The sequence below is a fragment of the Formica exsecta genome, unplaced genomic scaffold (assembly GCF_003651465.1).
Source record: "Formica exsecta isolate Colony F162 unplaced genomic scaffold, ASM365146v1 scaffold34, whole genome shotgun sequence".
Taxonomy (NCBI): Eukaryota; Metazoa; Arthropoda; class Insecta; order Hymenoptera; family Formicidae; genus Formica; species Formica exsecta.
In genome coordinates, this window is record NW_021850653.1 from 253,181 (window position 1) to 279,973 (window position 26,793).

The 26,793-nt window shown below is 33.8% G+C and overlaps 7 protein-coding genes across 12 annotated transcripts in view; 4 read left to right on the plus strand and 3 right to left on the minus strand.

The window, feature by feature from the left end:
* The first annotated feature begins 892 nt into the window (after positions 1-892).
* Positions 893-4,197, plus strand: LOC115238467 (probable ATP-dependent RNA helicase DHX35). Its single transcript, XM_029812321.1, has 10 exons — positions 893-1,102; positions 1,311-1,451; positions 1,530-1,692; positions 1,772-1,933; positions 2,189-2,335; positions 2,423-2,564; positions 2,703-2,989; positions 3,187-3,492; positions 3,571-3,724; positions 3,809-4,197. The coding sequence occupies exons 1-10, from the start codon at positions 893-895 to the stop codon at positions 3,933-3,935; spliced, it is 1,839 nt and encodes a 612-aa protein (XP_029668181.1). The 3' UTR covers positions 3,936-4,197.
* A 255-nt stretch (positions 4,198-4,452) lies between these two features.
* Positions 4,453-6,604, plus strand: LOC115238464 (ubiquitin-fold modifier 1). The gene is made up of 4 exons (XM_029812319.1): positions 4,453-4,627; positions 4,789-4,848; positions 6,152-6,282; positions 6,356-6,604. Exons 1-4 carry the CDS (start codon positions 4,623-4,625, stop codon positions 6,424-6,426), a joined length of 267 nt encoding a protein of 88 aa, XP_029668179.1. The 5' UTR covers positions 4,453-4,622; the 3' UTR covers positions 6,427-6,604.
* On the plus strand, positions 4,873-6,019 carry LOC115238463. The gene has a single exon (XM_029812318.1). It carries the CDS (start codon positions 4,898-4,900, stop codon positions 5,849-5,851), a length of 954 nt encoding a protein of 317 aa, XP_029668178.1. The 5' UTR covers positions 4,873-4,897; the 3' UTR covers positions 5,852-6,019.
* An 826-nt stretch (positions 6,605-7,430) lies between the features above and the next one.
* On the minus strand, positions 7,431-16,641 carry LOC115238456 (coronin-7). Of its 3 annotated transcripts, none has more exons than XM_029812304.1 (18): positions 16,313-16,641; positions 15,665-15,878; positions 15,415-15,563; positions 15,121-15,307; positions 14,752-15,046; positions 14,409-14,664; positions 14,171-14,323; positions 12,576-12,956; positions 11,734-12,364; positions 11,555-11,668; positions 11,275-11,445; positions 10,743-11,181; positions 10,515-10,653; positions 10,230-10,436; positions 9,992-10,127; positions 9,776-9,912; positions 9,322-9,411; positions 7,431-8,988 (listed from the first exon to the last, which is right to left on the minus strand). In XM_029812304.1, the coding sequence occupies exons 2-18, from the start codon at positions 15,822-15,824 to the stop codon at positions 8,980-8,982; spliced, it is 3,654 nt and encodes a 1,217-aa protein (XP_029668164.1). In that variant the 5' UTR covers positions 15,825-15,878; positions 16,313-16,641; the 3' UTR covers positions 7,431-8,979. The 3 variants fall into 3 exon arrangements, with proteins under 3 accessions (XP_029668164.1, XP_029668165.1, XP_029668166.1); XM_029812305.1 differs by lacking the exon at positions 16,313-16,641 and adding an exon at positions 16,048-16,277; XM_029812306.1 differs by lacking the exon at positions 12,576-12,956.
* Positions 16,642-16,775: 134 nt separating this feature from the next.
* On the minus strand, positions 16,776-19,880 carry LOC115238460 (TBC1 domain family member 19). The gene is made up of 12 exons (XM_029812313.1): positions 19,651-19,880; positions 19,254-19,547; positions 19,050-19,172; positions 18,780-18,987; positions 18,583-18,670; positions 18,399-18,459; positions 18,091-18,321; positions 17,950-18,024; positions 17,637-17,871; positions 17,370-17,571; positions 17,107-17,293; positions 16,776-17,019 (listed from the first exon to the last, which is right to left on the minus strand). The coding sequence occupies exons 2-12, from the start codon at positions 19,359-19,361 to the stop codon at positions 16,951-16,953; spliced, it is 1,587 nt and encodes a 528-aa protein (XP_029668173.1). The 5' UTR covers positions 19,362-19,547; positions 19,651-19,880; the 3' UTR covers positions 16,776-16,950.
* A 228-nt stretch (positions 19,881-20,108) lies between these two features.
* On the plus strand, positions 20,109-24,734 carry LOC115238457 (FK506-binding protein 5). Of its 2 annotated transcripts, none has more exons than XM_029812308.1 (5): positions 20,109-20,247; positions 20,324-20,422; positions 20,628-20,789; positions 20,901-21,138; positions 21,254-24,734. In XM_029812308.1, exons 1-5 carry the CDS (start codon positions 20,187-20,189, stop codon positions 23,421-23,423), a joined length of 2,730 nt encoding a protein of 909 aa, XP_029668168.1. In that variant the 5' UTR covers positions 20,109-20,186; the 3' UTR covers positions 23,424-24,734. The 2 variants fall into 2 exon arrangements, with proteins under 2 accessions (XP_029668168.1, XP_029668169.1); XM_029812309.1 differs by having other exon boundaries at positions 20,204-20,247; positions 20,653-20,789.
* Positions 24,735-25,012: 278 nt separating this feature from the next.
* Positions 25,013-26,793, minus strand: part of LOC115238458 — a 19,020-nt gene continuing 17,239 nt past the window's right edge. For 2 of the 3 annotated variants that reach the window (XM_029812310.1, XM_029812311.1), the window contains 5 exons: positions 26,703-26,793; positions 26,403-26,578; positions 26,127-26,333; positions 26,018-26,041; positions 25,013-25,715 (listed from right to left, as the gene is read on the minus strand). In XM_029812310.1, the coding sequence (XP_029668170.1) occupies positions 25,636-25,715; positions 26,018-26,041; positions 26,127-26,333; positions 26,403-26,578; positions 26,703-26,793 (578 nt within the window). In that variant the 3' untranslated portion in view covers positions 25,013-25,635. The remainder of the gene's footprint in view (positions 25,716-26,017; positions 26,042-26,126; positions 26,334-26,402; positions 26,579-26,702) is intronic. The other variant, XM_029812312.1, reaches the window with a different exon arrangement.

The window sequence follows — 26,793 nt, forward strand, 5'->3', positions numbered from 1 at the left end:
CCTTCAATGCGCATAATATAAACATTTTTTAAACTAAAGCCAAAGTTCTCGCAAAGAAACATTTGAAAATTTTTTCTTTTTTTTTTTTTATTGTTACAAGACAATCGCATTGTATCTATATTTAAATAGGTCAGTTATTGATTGCAGTTACGCATTTTTATCTAATCCAAGAGTGTTACCTAACTGCAACACGAATAAAATGGACGTTCGCAAAAACTTGTTACGTGTACGAAAGGAAAAAAACTAAGTTTCGCAATACTCCGACAATCAATGTCGATAGTTTGCGTTCGAGATATATAAGGTTTCCCGCGTCGAATTTTATTATAACGGCCCGATTCTTGTCTTGTATATTTTTATATAACAAAAATGTACAATAAGATGTTTTTATATAAACAATTTCTGAAATATGTGTTCATTCTGTGTACCTTCTCTGCCTAAAAAAATCCCATATTGTAACAATAGATTTTCCAGAATTACACAAATATAATTTTTTAATGGTGTATATATTCACCTCTATATACATATAGTAATAGCAATTAATTAATTTATATACATACACAATAATATACATATGTATATCATCCATATTTTCATCAAACAATTAATATTTTTTGATATATAATAAAATGTTTTGAAACGAAATAATATCGCAATATGTATAAACTATATTTATTATTCCTCCAGTACCTTCTTGAAGCAGGATGGTGCGCAGACGGAAAAAAGATTGGCATCACGGAACCCAGAAGAGTCGCAGCCACCTCTCTAGCGAATCGCGTGGCCGACGAACGCAATTGTATTCTAGGGACCACTGTCGGTTATTGCATACGCATCAAACAATTAATATTTTTTGATATATAATAAAATGTTTTGAAACGAAATAATATCGCACAATATGTATAAATTATATTTATTATTCCTCCAGTACCTTCTTGAAGCAGGATGGTGCGCAGACGGAAAAAAGATTGGCATCACGGAACCCAGAAGAGTCGCAGCCACCTCTCTAGCGAATCGCGTGGCCGACGAACGCAATTGTATTCTAGGGACCACTGTCGGTTATTGCATACGCTTCGATGATTATACCGATGAAACGACCAAGATTAAGGTGCGATATCGTGAGACAAATACAACGCAAATATGATTTTTACTCGGAAGGATAGTTTTAATTTGTTGCGAAAGAACATAGTTCTTTCTCTCATACTTGAATTTCACGTATAATTTATATTATGATAAATCAGAATATCAGTGTTTATTTTACAGTTAACATTTATTTTATTATGAAGATACTGTAAGACGTAAATTACCCTTTATAGTACATGACAGAGGGTATTCTTCTAAGAGAATTAATGAGTGACCCGTTATTGACAAGCTATTCAGTTATTATCTTAGACGAAGTGCATGAGAGAACGCTCTTAACTGATATTATAATGGGATTACTGAAAAAAATAATCAGGGTAAATCTACTGAGATATTTATTGAGATATGTAAGTTCCCTCGCACGAAACTCGATAAATTTGAATTAATCGTTGCAGAAACGGAAGAGTATGAGAATTATCGTCTCATCGGCGACAGTTGACGCGGAGGAACTTCGAGACTTCTTTAATATAAATACGACCAAAGACTCGAGCAAAGATAGCGCTATTATAATGAGCGTCGAGGGGCGATTATATCCGGTAGATGTTTTCTTTTTGAAAGGTATACATAGAACACAATTCGCGACTCATTCATCGTCATGACTCTTCTATTATTTAATTAAGGTTATATCGTGTTACAGAGCCAGTGGCAAATTACGTTAACGGCGTAGTAGACACCGTTCTAAAAATACATGAAATGGAAGAATCGGGCGACATCCTGACGTTTCTCACGGGACTCGATGAAGTCGATCAAGCCGTCTCTCTCTTGTCGGAACATGCGAAGCTCATAAAAGACGGTAAACGTAAGTGGATGATTGAGCAATTAGCGAACCTGTAATCTTTTTTAGCAATACTTTAAATTAATTCTTTATGCTATTTTGATATTTCCCATTATTTATTGTGAAGGTGACAATGTAATGAGAGATCCGAAAACTTGTATAGTTACTCGACACCTTGTTAGAGAAAAAAGAAAATTTTAATATATTGATGATTTTTTTATAAAATTAACAGTCTATTTTCTCTTTTCTCTGAAACGAATAATATATATTATTTATCAGAGAAACTGATTCCATTGCCGATGTACGGATCGCTTCCAAATGCCGAACAGCTGAAGGTGTTCTGGAGAGTCGCCAAAGACACTCGCAAAGTTATCGTAGCGACTAACATTGCGGAAACGTCTATCACCATTCCAAATATCGTTTATGGTAGCTATGCACTCTTTTTTTCTTTAGATAGTAACTCGACGCTTTTGACTCGATGACATAACGTAACTGTGAATTTGTAATGCGCAGTAATCGATTGCGGTTTCGTCAAGATACCCTGGTTTGAAGCGGAAACACAGACGAATAGTCTTGTTATCGTACCCGTATCGAAAGCTTCCGCCGACCAACGAGCCGGCCGCGCAGGTCGCATTCGCACAGGAAAAGCATTTAGGTAAAGTAAGGAGACAAGCAAATACTTGCATGCGTTTCATACATTTTCATAAGTAATTAAGATATATAATATTATTTTATCATGATTAAACTTGTGATTATAGAAGCTATAATAAAATATTTTACGATCTTATAATAGATTATATACGGAAGAAGCTTATGCTGGATTGTTCGAGGCTACTCCACCGGAAATGCAACGATCGGATTTAGCGCCGGCAATTCTGCAATTGAAAGCACTGGGCATCGACAACGTGTTGCGATTCAATTTTCCATCTGCGCCGCCAAGCAAGAATTTAGTCACGGGATTAGAGTTGCTTTACGCATTAGGTGCAATCGACAATAACGGCGATTTAACGACACCGTTAGGCTTGACGATGGCGGAGATGCCTTTGGAACCAGTGTTGGCAAAATCCTTAATCGTCTCTGGTAAAAGCAGTTATATTAACAATTATATTAAGTTTCTAGAGTAATGCATAAAAATATAATGTAGGTAATAATGAAAAAAATTTATTTTAAATATCAAATCGAGTAAAATCAGAATTCTTTTCTCAATCTCTAAAATATATAGCTATAGGATGAAATTATAATTAAGGCAATAAATTTTTTGTTTATGGGGGTGATAGGTGAAATGGGATGTTCTGTTGAGATCACAACGATATTAGCCATGCTGCAAGTACAAAATATCTTTATACAACCCGGTGGAGGACAAGCGGCTCTAAAAGCGAGAATAGCGCATCGCAAGTTTGAGGTGGAAGAGGGAGATCTTCTTACTTTTCTAAATGTCTATACAGCTTTTGAACAGAATAAAACGCCTGCCTGGTGCCAGAAATATTTTCTCAATCACAAAGCTTTGCGGAGAGCCACAGAAATTCGCATGCAGATGCATAAGATGTTGAAACGTTTGGACATTTCGCTAACTTCTTGCAATGGTAGAATTTAAATTTAATTAGAGATATGTAATCTCTATTAAATTCTGATCGAAAATATAACTATTGTCGATCTTTTAGGAAATGTTCAACAAATTCTCAAGTGTCTGACAGCTGGTCTTTTTCCTAAAGCGGCATATTTACACTATACAGGTGTGTACAGAACAGTTCGAGGTAACAAGGATTTATATATTCATCCAAATAGCTGCTTGTATACTCTGCAACAACCGCAATGGTAAATACTAGAAAAATTCTTTGTATTTATTAGAATTTTTTGTATTTGACTTTCTTATTTTTGTATTCTATGATCTTATTCTAGGTTATTGTTTTGCGAAATTTTGCAAACAAATAAAACTTATATGAAGGATTTGACTGTTATTCAACCAGAAATGTTATTGGAAGCAGCTCCACATTTTTATGAAAGTACCTCTATTGAATCTGTTTAGAATATCACGAGCGAGTAAGCAAAAATGTACATAAGCAAAAGTATCATGTAACATAATATGTAAAAAATTGTCTATTTATAATGGATGTAAAAACACAAAATGTGATATATTTCAAGTTCACAGTTGCATTTCAGTGTAAAGTATATGAAATTGTATTCATGACCTTTTATATTTCATAATTATTTAATGTAAAAGAATAAAAAACTATGAGTCTTTTGTATCTCAGTTAATAATAAATAATTTTAAATCTTACGTATATATATATATGTTAGATTTTGTATTTTGCAAGTCTGCCCAACTCATTGGTCAATGTATGTCTGTCGATCACATTTTAGTCAACTTTAAAACAGGTTGGACAAGCTTGCTGTATTTAATAAAAATATATAGATTTTATGACCATCAAGAGCGAAACTGAAAATAATTAAAGAATTTCTGTATCTGTAACATCGCAATACCAAATCGTGATTGTCCAATTATAGTTGTATGAGGTTGCCAGTAGGTGCGTTGCAATTTACGCGCAGCTGTTAGCTGTTAGGTTTCTAGTTGTAGCCAATGGTTGTTTCATCCTACTTTTCCTAAATAGAGGTTAAGTCTTACTGAAAGTTGCAAGCATTTACAAGTGTTTACAGTTGGATAGCATTTGGAACTATTTTATCATATTTTATACAATATATTCGTTGAGCAACTATGGCGTATGTACTTTCTACAATTTTTATAATATTAAATTAGAAAGATCGAATGTATCCAGAACATACATTAATCTTGATGAAACCATATGTTCTGTCAATTTGACATTTCCTATTGAACACAGAATACAATGCAATGTGCTGATACAAAATATTATATGTTCCAGGTCGAACAAAGTTACTTTCAGAATAACTCTCACGTCTGATCCCAAGCTGCCATATAAAGTGTAAGTGGCTGTTTAGGATAAATTTTGTGCCTTAATCACTTACAATAGAATGCAAGCTGTCGACTCTGAAGTTTTTAAGACTATTGATGTGTTTCTCACACTGCTGCAAAGTCCAATCATTAGTGAACAAATGACTGTGGAAAACATGATACAAGCTTTTAATTGTGCTTATTTCATTGAAGTTACAATTAAAAAAATACAAGCTGAAAAGAAAATATTGACATTTGAAGAATATTTGCGTTGCAAATCAGAACGAAAATTATTTCCACAAAATCGGAACATCACGTGCTCTGATTTGGAGAAAGCTTGTGATAAATTATTAGAACGTTATTTAAAGGATAGTTACATTCCCACTGAAATAGTAGATGAATATCTAAAATTATACAGTCAACATTTTGGTTGTGACAGATTAAATGCTTTCCTGAATCAAGTAATAAGTAAATCCCTTGCCACAAATATGGTTATAGAGTCTTTAGAAGAATTAGGAGTACCACTGCCTAATATGGAAGATGAGGCATTAATTATGACATGGCAAATGGCAATAGCTAATAAAGATCAAAGTGAAGTAGCAAAATGTATAAACAAAATGCTAAATGATGGTCATGTTTCAAGACTGGTGCTTTTATCAATAGAATCGCATGATGATGTAATTAGAAAATTAATTATACAAATTTTTAGTTCAAAGCTAATTCACTATGATCATGAAATATGTGTAGCTTTTGCAAATACTGAGAAGAAACTACTTTTAAAATTACTTCAAGACAATTGCTTTTGCATAGATTTTATTGATGCAATATTCTATTTTGGTCGAAATATGTATTTAGTAGATGGAAAATGGTGCTCAGATTTTAAATTTGAATATAAACATCTCTGTAAGATAATGAAAATTTTATTAAGTGGTCCTCGTGTAATTTGTGAACTTGTGTACAATAGAATGTCTGTTGTTAAAACTCAACCAGATAATGAGATATGGAATAATATTGAAATGGATATTTTGAATTGACTTTACAGATTTAATATATGATTTATATATAACAACAAATTATTATTTTTGTATAACAAAATTTGTAAGAAAAAGGACTAAATAAATTGCTTCTATTGCAAATAAATCTGTCTTGTTAACAAAATAAAATATTACCACATTCTTATATTAAGAAATATTGAAAATATTACATAAGAGAAATATCTTTACTTTTGTATATACACGGTTTTTTTTTTGCATTATATAATTTCCTTAATATCTCTGCAATTCTTTTTAATATCTCTAAAATAAAAAATGCATGTATTATTTCATTAATTGCAGACTTAGTGTACCAGAAGTTACTCCATTTAGTGCTGTAGTACAATTTGCTGCTGAGGAATTTAGAGTGCCAGCAGCTACATCAGCCATAATTACAGATGATGGCATAGGAATCAATCCTCAACAAACTGCAGGTAATCCTTTTTTTCTAATATATTGCGATATCTCTATTTTATATATACAATGATCAATTGTATATGTTTTCAGGCAATGTATTTCTCAAACATGGCATGGAACTCAGATTGATTCCCAGAGATCGTGTTGGATATAGTAAATAATTCATATAATATTGTATATTTATTTTGACTACATCTTTTTGCGCATATAGCGTAAATAATAAAAGAAAGAAAAACATAAGTTACTGCTAAATATTATAAAATTGTATATATCACACGATTATATGAAAAGTTACATTTATTCACAATAAAAACATTCCATATACGTTTTCTAAACTAATTGATGTAAAAATGGTTCTGCTCCCTAAAAGTCTATGATTCTAATATAAAAATTTTTATTATAATTACATAAAAAATTAATAAAAGTTTTTTTATTTTATACCTCTCTGAAATATAACGTGTTTAGACGGAGAACATTGGAAATGGATATTAGAATTAAATGTGATTAAAGATGTTTGATAAAAAGATTTTATAGCTGAAATACATGAATGGTATAAGATTGATATAAAGGTATATTACTATATGATATAAAATTATTTAGCGATCATTTACAGAGCAGAAGATCGAGTTGCGAAAAACTTTCAGTGTCTCGTACATTCCTATCAGATCTTCATCTCGTAAATCTTATGCTGTAAAAGATTGTGCTCAATTATTCGTACTCTGGTCACATAAACAGATTTAAAAAACTGCAAAATAGTTAAAAATCTGAATTGTAATTGTGCAAAATATTTAATACACGCGCGCGAATAGTCGAATAAAAAAGGTACATAAAAATATTAATACTGTCGTATCTATTTTCCTCATTCATTCATATAAAGATCAGAAGTATGGACGATATAAATAGCAACAATAAATTTTAATGAAAATTTATCTTATTCTTCATCTTTGACACAGGTTTAGAAAATTTGTTAATACTTTCGAATGCTTTTTGAAACATCTTACATCTTATAGACCTAAAATATGCAAGATACAAAAAATATCATTGGTAATGGATTTTTGGCACTATATTAATCTTCAAGTATATTCATATGCCAATGTGTATAGTATATGGTGAAAAAGTTTCATCGCAATAAAAAATTTTTTTACAAAAAAAGAATGATGTTGGGATTTATAAATTGCTAATTATTTAAACTTGTTTTTTAATTAATACGTAACATTATTACTTTTTGTAATCTATAACACATAAAAAAACAAAACATTCTGATCTAAATATTCGTGTAAAAAGACAAAAACAATCGATTATTAATTATAGTATTCTATCTGATAAGAAAAGTATAAAGGAGACCAATCATTTTCTCCAAGTTAATATCGTTTGAATCTTGCAGAGTGCTCAATGTAATACATCAATCGAGACGTAATACAGTTCGCAATACGATTAAGTTATTGGCTTACGACTTAATACCTATTACGCGTCGCATTTATCAGTTATCTTGTATAATGTTCTTTTTTTTATATGTGCGTATAAGGATATGAAATATCGTAAAAAAACCTCTGTTTCACAATTCTGCGACGACAGTGTCTTGCTTGCTCTATTATCACATATATATATACGATGATAGATTATAATAATGACATATACATTGAGACCATTATTGACACTTGGCATTACCGAAATGAAGATAAATCTGGCACTTGTGCAGCATAGGTTAAATAAGGAATGTTGACTTCATCGAGAGGAATAATTACATTTAAAGACCTAATATTGATATAATACTAGTTTTTTTCTTTCTATTAGTGGCAAATTAGATGTTTGTCACTTCGCAAATGGCACATATTTTGAATTTTCTTCCTGATTTACACAGAAAATCCTTCATTCTAACACACATTTGATTTCCAGCAAATAAGTAAATACTCGTCAATAATTGTCTCCGATAAAATTGATATTTGTTCACACTTGGTACTGAAAGCGTAATGAATATACTAGCATATTTGCTCTAAGAAGAATTACTCATCCACTAAACTTCCAAACTGATATTCATTAAATGGATAGAAGCTATTGTCAAATCGTATTATATAAGTTTCCTTCAATTCTCTTGACATATAAGCATATTCTATATCTATATATATATATAATCTCTATAGTGATAATAATACTATAGAATTATTTGTAGCTAGAAATGTATGAGAAATCATTAGTTGAAGAAAAATGATTTGAGACTAGAGCTATAATCACGTATTTGGTTTTATAAGAACAGTATTTTCATATCAATGCTGAACTGTATATCAAATACTGCATTGATTACATTGTCAAAGATTATAAATCACTCGTGTCATTTGCTTCATTTCACTTTTTAATTTTTACTTTTTTTATTTTAAATTAATATTTATAACAAGGCCTGGATTCTTATTTTTCTATGCGTTGAAAAATGCGTTTACAAAAATCTTAAGCTAGGTTTATGAAAAAATGAGTATTACTTGTTATAAATTGATATAAAACACTGTACTTATCGCTTACCTCCTCAAAAAGAAAATTGTTGGAAGTATATCTCTCAGATACAATTCTCGCATCCCTTTCTCTCTATACACAGTAATACTGCGATGTTCTTGTGCCATTTTCGATATATAATTTTAACTTATAAATAATTTACGGCACTCCAACAACCACGTTCAGATTTTTGTTTTACCAGTTTGCATCTATCCGTAGGTCCTCAATTTTCACTCGTCCTAAAATAACAAATCTTAATATTAGTCATCATCGTCAATTTTCACAAATAAACTTTATACAAATTTTCTTTCAATTTCAAAACTTGCTGTTTTCTGCTGCTATTTTTATTAAAATGCAAATATGTAACTTTAGCTTTAAAAACAAGTTATTTTTTCGCGCAAAAATATAAAGAATATTAAATAAAAATAGTAATTGTATATACAATGTGTCAGTAGACATAGCATAGCAATTATTAAAATGTAATGGAGAAATTAAGCTATTAATAATAAATAAATAGCTATTTTAACAAAAATGTAAACAAAAATGTAAAACGTAACAAATGAGATACCTACCCATTCATGTTCCTCGACGCCTTCCATATGATCTTGTTCCAGTGAACATTGAATAACATCTCCCACAAAATGGCTCATAGTTTTCTGAATCTGGCACATACATATCACATGATATCATATAGAATGAAAGTAAAAATACCTTGTACAATAAGAATGTTAATGTTATAGAGAAAGCTTTTCAAAATAGTTTTTTGTATTATCTAATATATCACGTTTTATCATTCAATAATAAGATCGAGGAATGATTAATATATAACAAATTTGTCACACATTTTACAATACTATATGTCATTAGAAAGTTATATACATCAATTTCAAATGTGCATCGTAATTTTATTTCTCAATTAAATCTGATTTACTATAATAATATATGTTGTTCTGCCATAAATAATTTCCACAGCAATATTTATTTATGAAGTACATGCAAAGTGAATCAATTCTATTGCTCTCTCACCTCTTCTTGTTTCGCTTTAATATTTGGATTCCATCCCAGTCTACTGAAGGGTTGTGCAGAAATACCGAAAGGGGTCGAGGCTGGTTTATTTGCGATTTGAGGAGGAGTAACTGCACTTTGCGACTGATTCTCAGTTACTACGAATAAAAATTCGGGTGATCAGATAATCGAGAGCAGATCATCCTATTTTCACAATATAATGTATCTTTTACTTACAATTATCCATACCAGGTGGTTTGAGACTTATTCTAGATGGCTGTTTATTGCCACCGTTAAACCATTCTGCCGCAGATAAAGTCGGCTTCCAGATAACTTTAGTTGGAGGAAAGAGATCATCTTGGAATAACTCGCTCTGATTTAAATAAGCAAATATTTTAACACACTTTTATATCATAAAGCTAATTTTTGGTTATACCAAAAATTTCATATTTTTTTTTTTTAATCATGTACGTACCTTTATGCGCGGCACGGTAAAACTCAAAGGCTCTATTGTATTATTTGTTAGCCTCAAAGCGGAAGCAAACTCTACAATGGCTACGTCACATTTATTTTTTGGAAGGAATGACAAACCCTGGTGTAAACTACTGCACCTGTGATGGCTTAACGGACAGCAATATGGAGGTTCCTCAGTTACTTCAAATGCATATATTGTAGAATCACCCTAAAAATAATATAACAATTGCAATAAATTTTTCTCATGCGATTAGAACATGCTTAATTGCAGAAAAAAATCTCTTACGCGTCCGGTTAGGAAAAGCGTGGAGCTATCCTCGTCGTAATATGGCATTAGTATGGCAGGCGAAACATCCAATCCAACAGTGTTCAAAGGAGTATTTAGATTATCCACTTTAAATACGTAAATTTGTCTTTCAGAAACTCTGAAATATATAGAATACAGTTATTTCTTTTTCTGTATTTTTTTTTATCTTTTTTATTATATATAAATATTTATTTGTATTATGCTTACTTATCAAAACCCATTACAACAAGATATCTGCCTTCGAGCGCCCATATAACTCTCGCACCTCTCGTACCGACTGGACCTTTCCCTTCTTTCACGACAACGTCGCTAGATCGAGGTTTGTAGATTCGTAATTTGCCATCTTTGCATGCACTAGCAAGGTACTGACCGCACGGTGACCATGCCAAACTAAATATTTGATCCGTATGACCGATCAATGTAATCTTTGCAATCGCTGTTTCGGTAGACGTTAAGAGCGACAGGTCCCAAACTTTGACAGTCATATCGTACGAAGCAGACGCGAGAACGTTTGATGCCAATGGATGAAATTTGATCAAATAAATCTTGTCAGTGTGAGCTTCTATAACATGCTTTGGTTCGTTTGTCGGTTCTACTAAACCAGACTCCGGTATTTCCCATAATCGAATTATTCCGTCATCACAAGCTAACGCAAACAAATAAAATTTATGTATCTTAATCTCTTTTAAATTTAATATGCAAAATAAGACTTTTTTCATTATAATTTTCAAAACTTTACCAACTGCCAATCGCTGATTATCGAACGGATCCCATTGAAAGTCCATTACGGTCGCGCCGTGGACCAATGCTGGCATAACTCCATCCGGTAGTCTCCCAGTTTTCTTCAATTCCAATACTGCTATCTTTCCACCCGGACCACTCAAAGGTACAGCTACTCGATCGGGATTAGCTACAAATTTATATAGTAGAGATATCACGTCTCGTTTATCATGTTTAGAAATATCTTTTAAAATATATAGAGAATTTTATAGTCTTGGAGAAAGAAAAAATTATTTTACCGTGGAAGCCATCACACTCGCCGGATATTTGACGACTAATATTGCGTATATTTTCGATATGTGTAGATTTGTGGCCCGGCGTACCTTTTAAGTGCCGAAACTTGGATACTCTTCCTGCATAATGATCAAAAAATAAGTATCAAGAAAATAAATTTCGCAAAGTATGTTACGATTCTCACCAAAAACTGTCGATGTTCTCTTGGAAGCTAGTGTCGCAACGGGCTCCACCTTTTCCAATTTAGGATCCATGCTCTGCTGCCGCAACATGGGAATGCTCTTTTTTGTTTCATCTTCTTTAATCACTTCACTCTTCGCCTTAAAGGAATCCCTTCGTCTCAACATAGTCGGCGAACCCATCGCCTTCTCTGCCAAATTCCCATCAGTGACCGATACGGATCGACTTTCGTAAAGACGCCGTCTCTCGGCGATCGAACTCCTGTTTGTACCACGTTCAAAATTTCCAACATCCTCATTCTCAGGTGACTCGTCCTTCATTTTCGTTTCGAATACTTTGCGCCTTTCCGCGGTGCATGGTGTCTTCGGCTTGTAACCAGAGTCGCTCGAATTGGCGTCTTCCTCGATGGAGCTAGAGTCGCTCTTTCCATTTTCCGCATCCTTCGCACGCTCATTAGGTGTAAAAGTCGGCGACTTATCTGCTTCCGTGTTATGCTCTACAACGTTGTTAACTTCGTTCTGATAACCATTGGTATTATTATCATTATTCGGTGCGACAGGTACAGAGAAGACTTTGTCGAACGAAAATTCCTGGCTGCTAGATTTTGCTTGGAACGGTTTGGGACCAAGTCGAGGCTAAAAATAAAAAGAAGAAAAGAAAAGATATTGATTCGTCTCTTTCGATTCATTAAGAATTGTTCTTGTAAAGAAATGATTGTTAGTAATGTTATGACAATGATGGCATAAGTGTAATATAGGAATAACTAGCCGCACACAAAAATATCACAGAAATCAGATATCCCTCTTATTAAATATAACGTGTTTTTTTCTAAGCTGTAGTTACAACCTTATATCCGCCGATCGCGTTAGGATTCACTGATGTAACTACTGATCCGGGATTCGGCGAAGTACGTGGACGTGCCACCGGTTTTGGTTCCTCCTCGGAAATACTGTTAGTTCTTGATGCTCTCGGTAAAGGTTTTGGTGGAACGGCTTGACCGCCTCCATTTTGTATCTTAATCTTCTCTTCTTCCTCGGATGGCTTCTTCGTGTCTTCGATCTTCTCGGTATCGTTCTCTATATTACTGTCATTTTCGTTCACGTTGCTCTGCACTTTCGAGAATCCTTTTGGCGTGGTAATGACCAAGGATTTCGATTGCCAATTCGTTTGTTCTACTTTAATTTCGCGTTGATTGTCTTTGAGTGCTGCTAAGTTCCCTTTGTGTACCTGGAGGTACGGTAAATTCCTTAATGATCGCAAATCGCATGCAAATCAAACTACACTGTCCGATTTTGCACTTTTGAGATATGTTTCTGCATTCGACGTAATAATTTTGCGACAAGAACAATTTAGCAACACATTCGCACATTTTTACACACACTTATACACACATAACTCGCATTTTTTTGTACAGTATAGACAAAAATATACAGAAGACATGTATAAGCTTCTAAATAACTAAAACTTAAAATCTTTTAATCAAATTTGTTCAAAGCTAAGAAAAAAAAGTCTACTTTTTGACTATGCATAGAAACAATACAAATGTTTTTACACATTTCGTACTATTACTTACGCTGTAGAATAAGCTACAACATCAATTGCCACTTATATTACACGTGCCAGGAATAATATTTTGAATGGTACTAATGTATAAATTATAAAACATATATTGGATATCTGAAACGTGAAAAAAAATATATATGGAATACATAGAAAAAGCAATTAAAAAGCGCAAAATAAAGTAACAGCATAATCAGTAACTGAATGATTTAATAAATATAAATTCCTGCAAAGAAAGGAGATCAAATATGGAGACCATAGTAAAAATAAATATAAAATATGCTTATATTATATTTTCTACTGATCTTATATTCATAATATATAGGTAATATTTTTTCTTAGCAGCCATACTAAAATTTATAGCACTCCATATAATCATGAAAACACATTGCAAACACTTATTACATAAAACCAGCTGGTATAAGTTAGCAAGCAATTTAAAAAAAAATTATGTTGTGTAACACTTTATACAAGATAACTATGTTCTGTATAAAATAAATATATCATCAAATTGATTTCTTTTTATTTATTCCAGAATTTTAGAATATAGCAAAATCCACTTAAAAGTATACCAACTAAAGAAACATTGTATGTGTGAAGTAAAAATATACATTGACATATCACAATCCAATGTTTATCCTCAATATCCAGTTATTATAAAGCAAATAGGATATAATGCAAAAAAATAAATTCTTATAATGAAAAGCATGCACAATGATAAATGATATAAATTTGAAATAATCATACAATCAATATTTACAAATACGATTAAATAATATATGTGTTTTAATCTTTTTAATGATGAAAACTATCTCAAATGTGTACAATATTAAGATCGATATTAGAACACATCCACAACAGTTATTAAAATGTTTACTTACAGTAATCGGTTCTTCGCCTTTGTTTCTTTTAGCAGGGTCCAGTGATATCTTTGGTACAGATGCATTATGACCTTTAATCCATGCTGCTGCGTTATTTTGAGCAATGCATCCAGTCGTGTCTGGATAAATGTCTGCATGAAAATCTCTATATGTCTGAAATTAAATTATAAAATATTTAGATATATATTACATATGGCATAATATATATTTCATATAGACAATATTTAGTACAACTTACTTTTCGTGGAACTTGATACATGATTGGAATCACCATATTAGAAGTGAGTTGTAATAGTCTGTTAACTTCAGCTTGCATTACATTCAATGCCCGTTTAGGAACCAGACAAACTCCTTTAGTTTGTTCGCCACTATGACGAATTCCTTCTACTAGATAAGGATCTTTATCTGTGACTTCCATGTACATAATAGTAGTGTCTCCTTTTCCAGCCAGAAAGAGCATATTTGTGTCAGGATCGAAAAGCGGCATCAAGATACTACAAAATATAACGTTACATATAAACAATTATCGATATTAGTTAATTTAAAATAAATCTGTGAATTAAAGGGACTCATATATTTACCCAGTGCTACAATCTAATTCCAATGTTTTCACTGGCTCATTCAGATGCCTCAAATCCCTAATGAAAACTTGACGCAATCTTGCTGCATCAAATCCTGTGGTGAGTATTCTGTCGCTATTTAGCCAAACTATTCTGGAATCTTTGATACTTTGGTGACTCGAGCATGAGTTTACGATACATGCAGATGCGCGCGGATCTATGATCCTCAATTGCTTGTCTTTGCAAGATGTTGCCAAAACGATACCATCTTGCTTCCAACTTACAGACTGAATTACTTCTGTGTGGTCACTATTAGCTGTAATACCATAAAATTAATTTCAATAATAATAAAATAAAATGCGAATACCAATAAAGTTTCAAAATATTTACAGAATAGCTCTTGTTGAGAAAGAACATCCCAGAGTGAGAGATTGGTAAATGATGCGGTGGTCAGAAGATGTTCAGCAGAAGGATGCCAACATACTGCTTCCACTCTTCGTTGACGATGTGAGAATGTGCATTCTGGATTGCACAAGGATTCTTCCAAACCGCTTTCCGGGATATGCCATAACTTTACCTAATTTTACAAACAGGGTTAATGTAATCTGTAGAAAAATGCAAATCCTAAATAATATTTCTTACAACTTATATTTTGCTGAGAATATAAAACATCAAGACACTTACAAGACAATCCTGAGAACCAGTTGCAAGTAAGCCATCATAAAACGGAGAAAAATCCATATCTGTCACAGTATCCGCATGTGCATGAAGTAGTGGCATAGTTTTGCTCTTTCTACCACAATCCTCCAGTGGCAATACTGCTAAACTGGATCCTGTAAAAAGGAAGAAACATTATTTAAACAAGTAACTTGGAAATTAAATAAATTAAATTTAACAAAGAATACATTTATTGTAGATAAATGCAAGTTTGTACCATTATGATCAACATTGAATGCCATAAATGCCGCAGATGCTGTTATGTTATTCCCATAGGTTTGATATGATCCCACAGAAATATCTCTAATACAAGCCTCTGGCTTGGGAACAATAGGTGTGGCATTTTTGTATTTGGATGCCTTGAAACGCCAAGCCATCTTTAATGCCGCTAACTTAATTCAAATATCCACACTCTGCTTAAATCATGTAATCTGAAGAAAATATGTATCATATTATATCTCGTTAAAATTTTTTAATAGGTAATAAATATGTTTATTAAATCGGAGATAAAGCACTTGTGATAAGCATATGTAGGAAATATTGGGATTTTTTCAGGCGTATACGCGAATACAGCTTTGACAAAACGAAGATGAGCGTTACCGAAAACTTTTATAGAAAAAAACTCTCGCAACTGTAGATTTTGCGCAAAGGAATGCAATCACTCGAACACAAATGCGAATAATTCGCTGGGCGTTGCTCTCGGCGCGGATAATGGCAGGGAGAAATCGACACTGTCAAGCACAGCGTTTGTTGAGATCGCGTCGAACGAGCGAACAACGCTGACGCGACACTCGTTCGGCGTTCGGCGCCGCCGAGCAAACCGCCGTGCATGACTAATAATTTGGGGGTGAGAGAACCACCCTACCCTTCGTTCGATGTGGGGCTGTAGGCTGTAGATCGCCGCTTCGGCGTTGCCCGTTGCCGCTGTAACGACGCTGTCAGAGCGACGCGACGAAAGCGGGATACTCACGATCCGCAAATCGAGGCGCATTCACGCACGAAGTCAATATTTTATTCGCGTTTTCTTTACGAAATTTTTCACAGAAATATAGCGGCGATAAACGCGACAAGACGGCGGACCACAGACGTTGATGCTCTACGCTGCTCTATCAAGCTGTACGCTGTACGGTTGACAGCCGGAAACAGGAAAATTCCCCCTCCACTTTTCCCCCTTCAAGACATCGGCGACCTTTTATCCCTCCCACGCGATGACATTATTTCAAGTCGCACTGTCGGACATCGTAGATATCGGCGATTATTTTCGGATCGTACTTAGACTGTTATTGCTCAATATAGGTTTGAAAATTAGCGATATAAAGTTCAAGTAATGTCTACTATTTATTCCACATGTAATGTAATGTTTATACATTTATATTCCGATATCGATATTTCATGAATAAAATCACTGAATGTAAGATATATACGTGGGATAAAAGAGAAATATCATGTAAGAATTTACAGATTCTGTAACAATGTGATTTTTTATGCATAATGAAAATGGTATTATTCTTTAAGAAGAGCTAGCTGCAGTAGAGGCATCACTTTTAGCGAGGATAAGTCTGCTAACACAGCCTGAAAATAAGAAAACGCATATATAAATGTTAAATATATAGGAATACACAACATACCCCATGTATTTCAGTAAAATCATTTTTATACCTCCACATTTTGTTGGGTATTAACTTGCAGTAAATTTTCTTTTCGAAAACTTAATATCGTCATTGCTAATAGGGGTATAATTTCCAAAGAATCATAACCCAGAATTAAATCCCAAAGATATAATAGTTGTTCAGGTGGTAAATGACCGCTGAAACCTCTCATAAGCCATTTGAAAACTATTCTTATACTAAAAGCATATACATATATTGAATTAATAAATTATATAAATAAAAATACAGGAGAAGATATAAAAATTAACTTACGGTTGAATGTGTAAGTTTTTGAAATGGATCCACAACTGTGGTTCATGGCATTGCAGTAATCGTTCAAAGAGTAAACAGAGAGCAACTATACCTTGTTCATGACTTGACACAGTGTGTAAACGAAACCAATATCTCAGATAGAATGCACGAAAGGTATAATACATGGTACAGGGATTGTCATATAAATAACAAAATGGTGTAGCTAGCATAAAAAAATTGATGTAACAATTAAATAATTAAATTCAAAAGTTTCCTGCAATTCCTTACCATACATTGTGAACCCATGAAATGGGATAACACCACTTGGTGGAAAGACTAAAGTATTTTCTAATGTTGCTGGTTTTCCTTGCAAAACTGCATGGATCACCTGACCACCAGCGCTTCTGTCAGTTGTGACTGGTGCAAGTATTTCGGAATCTCTTGAGAAGCATAACATTGTCTTATACAAGACATCTTCAAATACAAAATATTGATCGTCATTTCTTGCTGTTAATTGTACATCCTACAGCGATATCAATATATGATTTCTTTGTTTTATTTAAAAAGATAATATAATTTAAGAAAAAAGTACAAAAGTCACCATTATTATCAACTTGTCTACGACAATATCATATTGCAAAACCATGTTTTTCAACTCTTCGTAATATTCTATGTCCTAAAAAAGAAAATTATCTACATCTCATGATCATGAGATAAATAATCCCTAATACATTAGTCATACATTATCTTTTATAACAGATCCGAGAACGAGCGACCAGAGACGACCGCGCAATGCTCGTGGAGACCCCCTTTTAAGAAATTCTTGAGCAATTGGAGCATGATTCGAATTCAATACTTTTTCCCCAATATGCGTTCGTTCGGCTTCTAAATTTTGAAAATTTTCTGTGGCTGGCATATCGGGATTTACACCAAGTAATGGCATTCCCTGTGCTAATCCTGAATACATACGTCTCTATATGAAGAGAACAAGTTCGATATGTATAATTACATAAATTATAAATTACAGAGACGTAACTGTAAAATTCGTACCAATTGCGCAAGTGTTTTTACACTAATTTGTATGTGACTGAAATCCCAATTTAGTTCATCTCTAAAATATTTTTATATAAAAAACTTTTGATGACATATATTTTTATTTTCTAAGAAATATAGAGATTAATTTATATATAGACAAATTTAAATAATTATTTAGATTATTTATATATATACACACGGTTGCTTTTTAAAAGAAGGATCGCGTATTGAGAACAGTACGTCCAAAAAATCCTTTGGCGCATACAATGGCCGATATTGTGATAAATCTGAAAGTAATATTTCCTCTCTCTATGAAACATATATTAACTCATATCTTATATAAGTAATTTCACAAAAAGAATTTATATTCTATTTGCAAACTTGAAATTAATTTACCGATGTCGTAAGTACTCAATTCATTCCATTTCTCCGCCAATTCGTCTCTATCGGCAGTAAGTCTTATACGAGCCAGCGGAATATTTAATTCATTGCAAGTCGAGTTCAATGATTTTTGAATACGTCGTTCCCATTGAATTTGAGTTTTTTTTAAGTAACTCAGATCAGCCACTTGTATATGTGAAACTGATCGAGAATGCAGTGAACCCTATAAAAAAATTTCCATTTCTTATAAAGAAATTTTTGTAAATTGAAGCGTCAACTATGTACCCGCGATCGTGCCCAGTGAAACACGGTGTTTCTGATTTCCGTCTCCAAGCCGTTATTTTTCAGCGCTGTGACTAATGAGTTCTTGAAATCATCTTTGTCTACGATGGGCAAGGCGACGATTCTCTGCGAACAAAATAGACAATCCCGAAATTATTTTTACTCGATATTCAACAGCCAGTTGGTCTGATATTCAACCACTTTCACCTGTATCTCGTTATAAAGGGCTTTATAATTCGACATATTCTGCATATCATCGGTAAGTTTCCGCGCTGTTTTGTCGAGCGACGCATTTTTCGCCATTTCCTCGTCCATTCTCGCAAGATAATTGTGTGTTGCGTGCTCCGCGAGATTTTCTCTCGCGAGAACAAATCGTAAATGTGCGCCATTTTTAAACAAAGCGTTTCCAAAGTAACATCCACAGTATTGTGGAGTTTGGAGTCAGAGGTCAGAGTCACTCTAGACTCCAGCTTGGCCCTTGACCCTCGAATCAGGTGATCTCTGCAAGAGAGACAGATGAATTAGAAATGAATTAATTTTTACGAATACATTTCTAGCATTATGTACATATATCTATCTATCAAATCATCTTGTATATACACACGTTTTTTTAGGACTTTACAATAATATGCATGGATAGTTCAATACATGACACGTTTCAATCATCCTGTTACTCTTGTAATTTGTATGAATAGGACGATTGTTAAAAATCCATTCGTCCCATTGAATAAAGTTATTCTACGATTCGTCCTCATGATAGCATACAGTGCTTTGATGAATGTTAGATGCGGAGAAAGCAAAGTTCCATTTCGGAAACTAACGCCACGTTTCGGTGAACGGGAACTGTCCCCTCTCTTTTTCTCTCTCTCTCTCTCTCTCTTTTCCCGATGTTCCGATTCCGTCAGAATCAGAATTTTTTTCTTTAGCAGAATCGCGAGCAATCGCGAGAAAGGTGGTCGAACCGTCGAACGAACTTGCATCTCTTTATCAGCCGTTCCACAATCCACAAAGGCCGATCGCGCTGTCGCGCATCGTGCTTCGCGCTTTCGTGGGGAAATGGCGGCGCAATAGCCGCGGTGGCCGCGGTGTTGTTTTGGAACGAGCGCCTGCTGACGGTCGGCGAATCTGCAAACAAACACTATGGATATCTCGAGCATGCTCGAGGTACAGGTGAAGGAGGAGGCGGATGTTAAGGAGAACGGTGAGGAGGTGGCGATGCGCGATTCTCGCACCCGGGTAATTTCGATGCGCGATGCTCTAACCTATTTGTCTTCCAGTGACACCAGGGAGGGACCAGACATCCAGCACGACCAGTACAGATGCCAGATCGATCTCTCAGGAAGAGAGCAATTTCTACAAGCTTATGTTTGGCAATGGTCAGCTTTCTCTCTCTTTCCCCAAGAAAATTTTTTATTTGTAACGAATAATTCTTAGTTTATAGCCTAGTTTTTCACTTTTTTATTTGCATTCTAAAATTAAAATTTATTATAAAAAGAATACAAATTATATAAGAGATCAATGAATGCTCCTCTTTTAACCACAGGAGTTGTATGTTATAATATAGATACTCAATTCTTTTAGATATTGCATCTGTACGATTTCGTAGACTTCATTGTACAGCTTGTGATATGCATATTGGTTCTGCTCCAGCTCAGATTGATAACATGTCTGAACATCCTGTGCTTCGCACATTGTTATGCGCAAATTGTCGTGAATTTTATGGGGATGGTACTTTTGAGCAGGGTAATGTAATAATTGTATTTTATAGAGTTTTTACATTATACTCAGTATTTATCTTCATTCATGGATGCGTGCTTTCATATATGCTGATTTATGTTTTTGTTACATTCTCAGGTGATGACGCTACAGACATGTTTTGTAGATGGTGCGCAAATGGTGGCAATTTATATTGCTGCTCATACTGCAGCAATACATTCTGTTATAAATGTATAAAAAGAAATTTTACATCCTTGGTAAGAAAGAAAATTGAAGCAGACGAAAAATGGAAATGTTTTGTATGCAATCCGAGCGATTTGTATAGCGCGAGGGCTGTATGCTGGGCTCTACTTGAACATGTACAGACAATGACAAGGTATTGTTGTATGAATATACACAATAGAATATGCACAATATTAGAAATACATTCATTTTCGTCAAGTTATGTCATTTTTCATTGTAAGAATCAAAATATCTTTGATGTATTTTAGGATACTAAAAAATGACAAGAAATTAAGCGCCGCAGAGATCGAAAGAAAGATGAATTTGGATGAATCACCGTGTTGTCCGCGCAGGAGAAGACGTAAGCGTCGAAGACTAGAATCCAATTCCGAAGAGGAAGACGAGGCATATGTACTTGAACATGATACTAATGGATTACCGGTACACACTATACAACGTAAACAATTAAAGAACATCAAATTGCCCGTTAGAATCAATCCAAACGGCAAAATCAAACCAATCATTACGAAAATACAGTCTATGCCGATCCCCATTAGACCTCGTCCATCTTCGTTCTTAACCGGCCCATCGCAGTCTATGACGAATTGCGAAAGCTCAATCAGTTCATCAGAGGGTATCGTCCTTCCGTCGCCTAGCGTGATAAATTCGAATACTTCATTACCATCGAGATACGATTCTAATGTACTGCAACAGCCTTCTTTGTACCATACGACTTTTATGAACAGCGCAGGATCCAACACTTATATACGAACATCCGCTACAGTGAACTCTCGGAATCGGAAGATTCTTCCGGCATTACCGCTGCCGCCGCCGCCGATGCAGTCGTCAACCTCGTATCAGACACCTCCGCCGCCAATACAATCGCCAACTTCGTATCAGGCGCCGCCACCGCCAATACAATCATCAACTTCGTATCAGCAGCCGCAGTCGCTTCAATCTCCACAAAATACAATGGTGTCTATACCCAATCCAACAGACAAGCGTGGTAGATCACTCTTTCTTCTTCCAAAGCCAAGAAAAGTGGATTTAACGTTGACTCCAAACATAATTGATCTCGACAGCGATTCCGACGACGAGCCAAAGGTCGTTGAACAGCAAAATAATTCGACGATCAATGGGGATGATGACATAGACGTTGTAGATATTTCCTTTAACAAGGTGGTACCTGTTGCTCTTACTTGGGAGAATAGCGATGATGATGGCATAAGGGAGGAGCAGCCTTTGCGAGAGATGTGCACGACTTTGACAAGGAATGTCACTTCCTTCAGTGAGACGATGTTGCCGCACAGTCAAGAACTCGATAAACTTTTAAGTGACATGAAGGAAAAAGTGTATTGTTTCTTCGATCTAAATAACGCGATCCAAGACGTTGAATTGGCAGCGCAACAGAGGATTAAAAAGTTCTGTTGGAATATGCGCGGCACAGTCCTCCAGTTGGCGGATATCAACGATAGGATAGTGCGCGAATATAACGGATGGAGGAGATCTCGAAAGACGGAAACGCAAACGTCATCTTCGATCGACGAAAACGAATTAACATCCCAAGAAAATGTAGAAATTCCTTTAGATATGACTTGTGTTAACGATTCTGACACCGAATCCGGTTGCGAAGGATCGGAATATCGAATTAAGAAACCATCCAATCTTATTAAGAGTTGCAATATTGTTGAAAACTTATTATTTTCTAAAAAAACAGTTATACATCGTGGCACCGGTGATCATAATATCCATTTGTTTGCGGACAAAGCGACTCAGGTGTACGACATCCCTAGGGATTATGAGAAATGTATTTCTTATTCTATGTTGACAAAATCTAATGACGATTCAAAAACAGACAATAATGTCTTGAAACAAATGCCAACAGCACCAGACAAAAACTTTGGCAAATATGAGGAACAGTTTATTTTTTATTTGCAACATATCGAGGATCATGGCATTCAAATAGAGGAAAGTTTGGCAGACTCAGATGAAATACCGTTTCAAGAGTTGATAGAAACAAATTCACCATTTATTTCGCATTTACTTCAAAATACCGATTCACCTGATATCATATCTACTGATGAATCGAAAATCTGTGAACAAGAAAAAAGTGAGAAAAGTGATTTGAGTGATCATATTATAGCAATGAACGACATAACTGATACATTGAAAAGCACAATTGGTAATGATGACCAAAAAATTCTTAATGAAACAGATTCTGATATTAGGATACAAGAAACAAAAAATATCAGAATACAAGGAATGATATTACTCGATGAGAAATTACAAAAAACTCACGATAATACAACAGATGGAGAAACGACATCAATAATATCAAATAATAAAGATGCAAAATCGAGTATAATTGTTAGTAATACGGTAAATATGGAAGCATCTACTTCAAAGGGAAATGACGATTATACTATTATCGATAATTAATGAGAGGTATTATTTATCAATGTGCAGTTTTACATCAAACTCTAATGATTGAAATTAATTTGCAATTCATGAAACCGCGTTTTTTCATTTCCATTTTTTTCATTTTTTAAACAAATTTTGATGTGTCAGAAATACTTTATGTTGTATAAAAGTTGTATATAATATTTTATTCTTAAATTGTAGAGATATCTGACGTAGGAATAACATCACATAAATAAAGAGCTTGTTTCCAAAAGAAATTAAGCCTATTTCGTATTTTTTTTAAGGATGTATTCTCCTGGATATGTTAAGTATTATAGATGAACAATAAACTTTTTACAAAGAGTTAACTTTTTGGCATATGCTTTAGGAAATAAGCTCTCTATAAATTACCAATACAATATTATTCTTGCAGTTGTATAACTGATTGCTTATTTGATGTATATATTATCGTTACTTTTACCAATTTTCTCTATTTGTCTCGAATCCTTGTAGGAAATAATAATAATAATAATAAACCTTGATCACAATCGCAATTTCCATTATTGAACAAAGAGATATATTTACAATAATTTAATATTATCTCGAAAAAGAAGTTCTAAGATATTGAACTTGTAGCGGAAGAGTTGAAACATTGAAGAAATTAAATATAGTATATGTTATATTGACATCCTTTGATATCTGAATTCTTCAATATTTTTAAAAAAGGTAGTTCTGTTAATGAAATCTTAAATTAAATGTGAGACGCCTTTTTTATGCTACAGACTGATTGAAAATTTATTTCGCGTATTACTATTCTGATAATAATTAATGATATAATTTTATATTCTTATTACGAATCAAATGCTGAATTTTTTGTATACATTTTGTATACATTTTTTTCGATACATAGAAGAGAATTTATTCTTGTTTCAATTTATATAGTCTACAGATGGCACAAAGTCTGAAATAATGCATAAAATATAATTATATTTATTGGAAAGAAAAGACAATTTTTTATTCTTGTTTGTTTTTATCATTAAAATAGCAAAATATGTGCGCATTTTAATTTACATATTTTTAAAATATGTAATTTGCATTACAGTGTGATTATATGTAATTTACATACATTTGTACACGTAAGAACCTGTTGTTCTGTATAAAGAACATATAAGTAAGATACGCTTTTGGGGGGGTGAGGGGGTTGATTATTATTATATTATTGCCTGATATGCGCAGCGAATCGTTGAACGATGCATCTGTACGCGAATATGTATGTATTATATCTATTCATAGATACTTGCGTGTATTTGTGAGCCATGCGTACATATATGTACGCAAATTTTGAGAGAATAAGTGTACGAAACAAATAAATTGTTTTATATAATACATAAGTTAGAGATTATTTTAGATTTAATATAGTTTATATAATAAAAGAGGGGGAGAGGGAAGAAAAAGAGAAGGAGAGAGCGCCTTACGACTAGGTCAGAAAACATATTTTCTTTTGGCCGTAAACGTTTTGATAAACAGAACAGAACTTTGTTCAAGGTCTGCTCCATCTGAATAAATTTAATATGAATAGTCAATGCAGGATGTAATTGTTTTTAAAATAACAATTACAGCGATCATTATTCTTCCCATATTTTTTATTTTATTTTTCTTGTATACATATATATCAACTCACAAAAACATAACATTGGTCAAGTAGACGTTTTACCTTTAGCATATCGATATTTATTCGATTTATGTTACATGTAAAGATGTATGTAAGTCTTTGTAATGATTTTTCATTATAGAAAGTTTTTCGTCTATTCGTATCTTGATAGTTTTACGAACATAGTGATTGTACAAAAAATGAATTTACAGTATAAAAAACTAAAAAAGTATTATAGTCACTTGTTGCTTTTTTTGGACGTTTGCACATAAAGAGAAGTTCTACTTCGCTTTTTATTATTGTGATACGCAAAAAAGTTTGTATGGCTACTTACCCTTTTATAATTAGAAATGTAAAAACTGATGATATAGCTCATAGAAAGTACTTGAGCAAGTAATGATCCTTATAATATAATGGTTCTCATATAAATAACATTAAGAAGTAGAGAAAAATGATAATGTAGTCGATTTAGAAATTAACCATAAATGCGATGCAACGAAAATACACATGAGAGCATGTCATCGGCAATTCGTCACTCCTGAAGTTCATGAGTTGCAGCGTCATTCTTAAAATTCCTCATTCGTCCTCATATATCACTTCTCAGTATCGAAATTGACCTTTTTTGCCCATTCCGTTATGATACACCCTCAGCGGCATGTAATTCCCGTTTCCGTTCATCGCTGTATTTGGAAAATTATAAAAAAAAAAATTATGGAAACGATGAAAATTAGAAATATAGCGCGAATTCACGGAAACAATTGACAGACAGTTCTTCATGATCCATGCAGAGAAGAAAGAATATTCCGCGGAAATTCGCAGAACTGATCTTTCCGATCGTGACGGATAGTCAAAATCAGAGAAGACAGTTTTGAAGATTTCCACGTTTTAAAAAGAAACGTTATTAGAGATAACACACATAAAATATGTACATGTATTTCGAAGAACACGAAGTCGAAAATCTCGATCGTGTTTGATCACTTACTCAATTCGTAGTCTTTTATGGCAGCTTGCAAAGTTAAAATTGCGATGCATACATTAGACAGAGTGCGATGAGTTTAATTAAGCATTACGTATAATAGAATATCATTTACCTTGCACAATCGTGGGAGGCTGACGGGGACCTTGAATGGTGTGTGCATGACATCTCGGTTTCAGTAGACCGTGATACAAAATGAAATACAGCCCGGCAACGACAGCCGCCGCTATCGCCATACAACGATACACAAATCTCAACGATTCTACGATGTCCTCATCACCAAAATTGATATAAGCACCGACAACGGCTCCGAGGCACCGGCCTGCGCATAGAAAAATCAATATAATTCAAACCTATCAACCGTTAACGTACGTTATAAGCGGCGACATACCGACGCAAAAGTGAGCTATCACAGGCAGCGCTTGGGCAGTCACAGTCAAATGACGCGGTACCAAATGTCTCAGATAGAGAATGGCAGTAACCCACATTATTCCTAAGGTGAATACTTCTAAAGCCTCCGTGATTAGGGACCACCAAGGCTCCGACACGAGACTCAATACGGTGAACCTATTGGATTGGTCAATTGTATCAAATTTTTCAAACAAACGTGAAAATTTAACAAGAAGAGATCTTTCTTCAGTTAGATTTGCGATATTATTATCCGCTTATCAGACTAGAAAAACTTACCTACCTGATTATGTACACCGTAAAGGCAGTGATGAGAAGATTACTATGTCCACAATAGTCCACAAGATGTTCCGATTTCCAGAGAAACAGGAATG

Bases quoted from the DNA above. Each gene is read 5' to 3' on its own strand.
- LOC115238467 (XM_029812321.1), top strand. From the start codon at position 893: ATGTATAAATTATATTTATTATTCCTCCAGTACCTTCTTGAAGCAGGA. The intron at 2,336-2,422 runs GTAGCTATGCAC...TGTAATGCGCAG, and splicing joins CATTCCAAATATCGTTTATG to TAATCGATTGCGGTTTCGTC. The intron at 2,565-2,702 runs GTAAAGTAAGGA...ATCTTATAATAG, and splicing joins CGCACAGGAAAAGCATTTAG to ATTATATACGGAAGAAGCTT.
- LOC115238464 (XM_029812319.1), top strand. The intron at 4,849-6,151 runs GTAAGTGGCTGT...CATTAATTGCAG, and splicing joins CCCAAGCTGCCATATAAAGT to ACTTAGTGTACCAGAAGTTA. The intron at 6,283-6,355 runs GTAATCCTTTTT...ATATGTTTTCAG, and splicing joins CAATCCTCAACAAACTGCAG to GCAATGTATTTCTCAAACAT.
- LOC115238463 (XM_029812318.1), top strand. From the start codon at position 4,898: ATGCAAGCTGTCGACTCTGAAGTTTTTAAGACTATTGATGTGTTTCTC.
- LOC115238456 (XM_029812304.1), bottom strand. From the start codon at position 15,824: ATGGCTTGGCGTTTCAAGGCATCCAAATACAAAAATGCCACACCTATT. The intron at 15,047-15,120 runs GTAAATATTTTG...ATGGTATTACAG, and splicing joins TTCTCAACAAGAGCTATTCT to CTAATAGTGACCACACAGAA. The intron at 10,437-10,514 runs GTAAGAGATTTT...TATTATTTTTAG, and splicing joins CGCTTTTCCTAACCGGACGC to GGTGATTCTACAATATATGC.
- LOC115238460 (XM_029812313.1), bottom strand. From the start codon at position 19,361: ATGGACGAGGAAATGGCGAAAAATGCGTCGCTCGACAAAACAGCGCGG. The intron at 18,671-18,779 runs GTAAATTAATTT...TATTACTTTCAG, and splicing joins ATTGAGTACTTACGACATCG to ATTTATCACAATATCGGCCA. The intron at 17,872-17,949 runs GTGACTTTTGTA...ATATCGCTGTAG, and splicing joins TAGACAAGTTGATAATAATG to GATGTACAATTAACAGCAAG.
- LOC115238457 (XM_029812308.1), top strand. From the start codon at position 20,187: ATGGATATCTCGAGCATGCTCGAGGTACAGGTGAAGGAGGAGGCGGAT. The intron at 20,248-20,323 runs GTGAGGAGGTGG...TTTGTCTTCCAG, and splicing joins GGCGGATGTTAAGGAGAACG to TGACACCAGGGAGGGACCAG. The intron at 20,423-20,627 runs GTCAGCTTTCTC...CAATTCTTTTAG, and splicing joins CAAGCTTATGTTTGGCAATG to ATATTGCATCTGTACGATTT.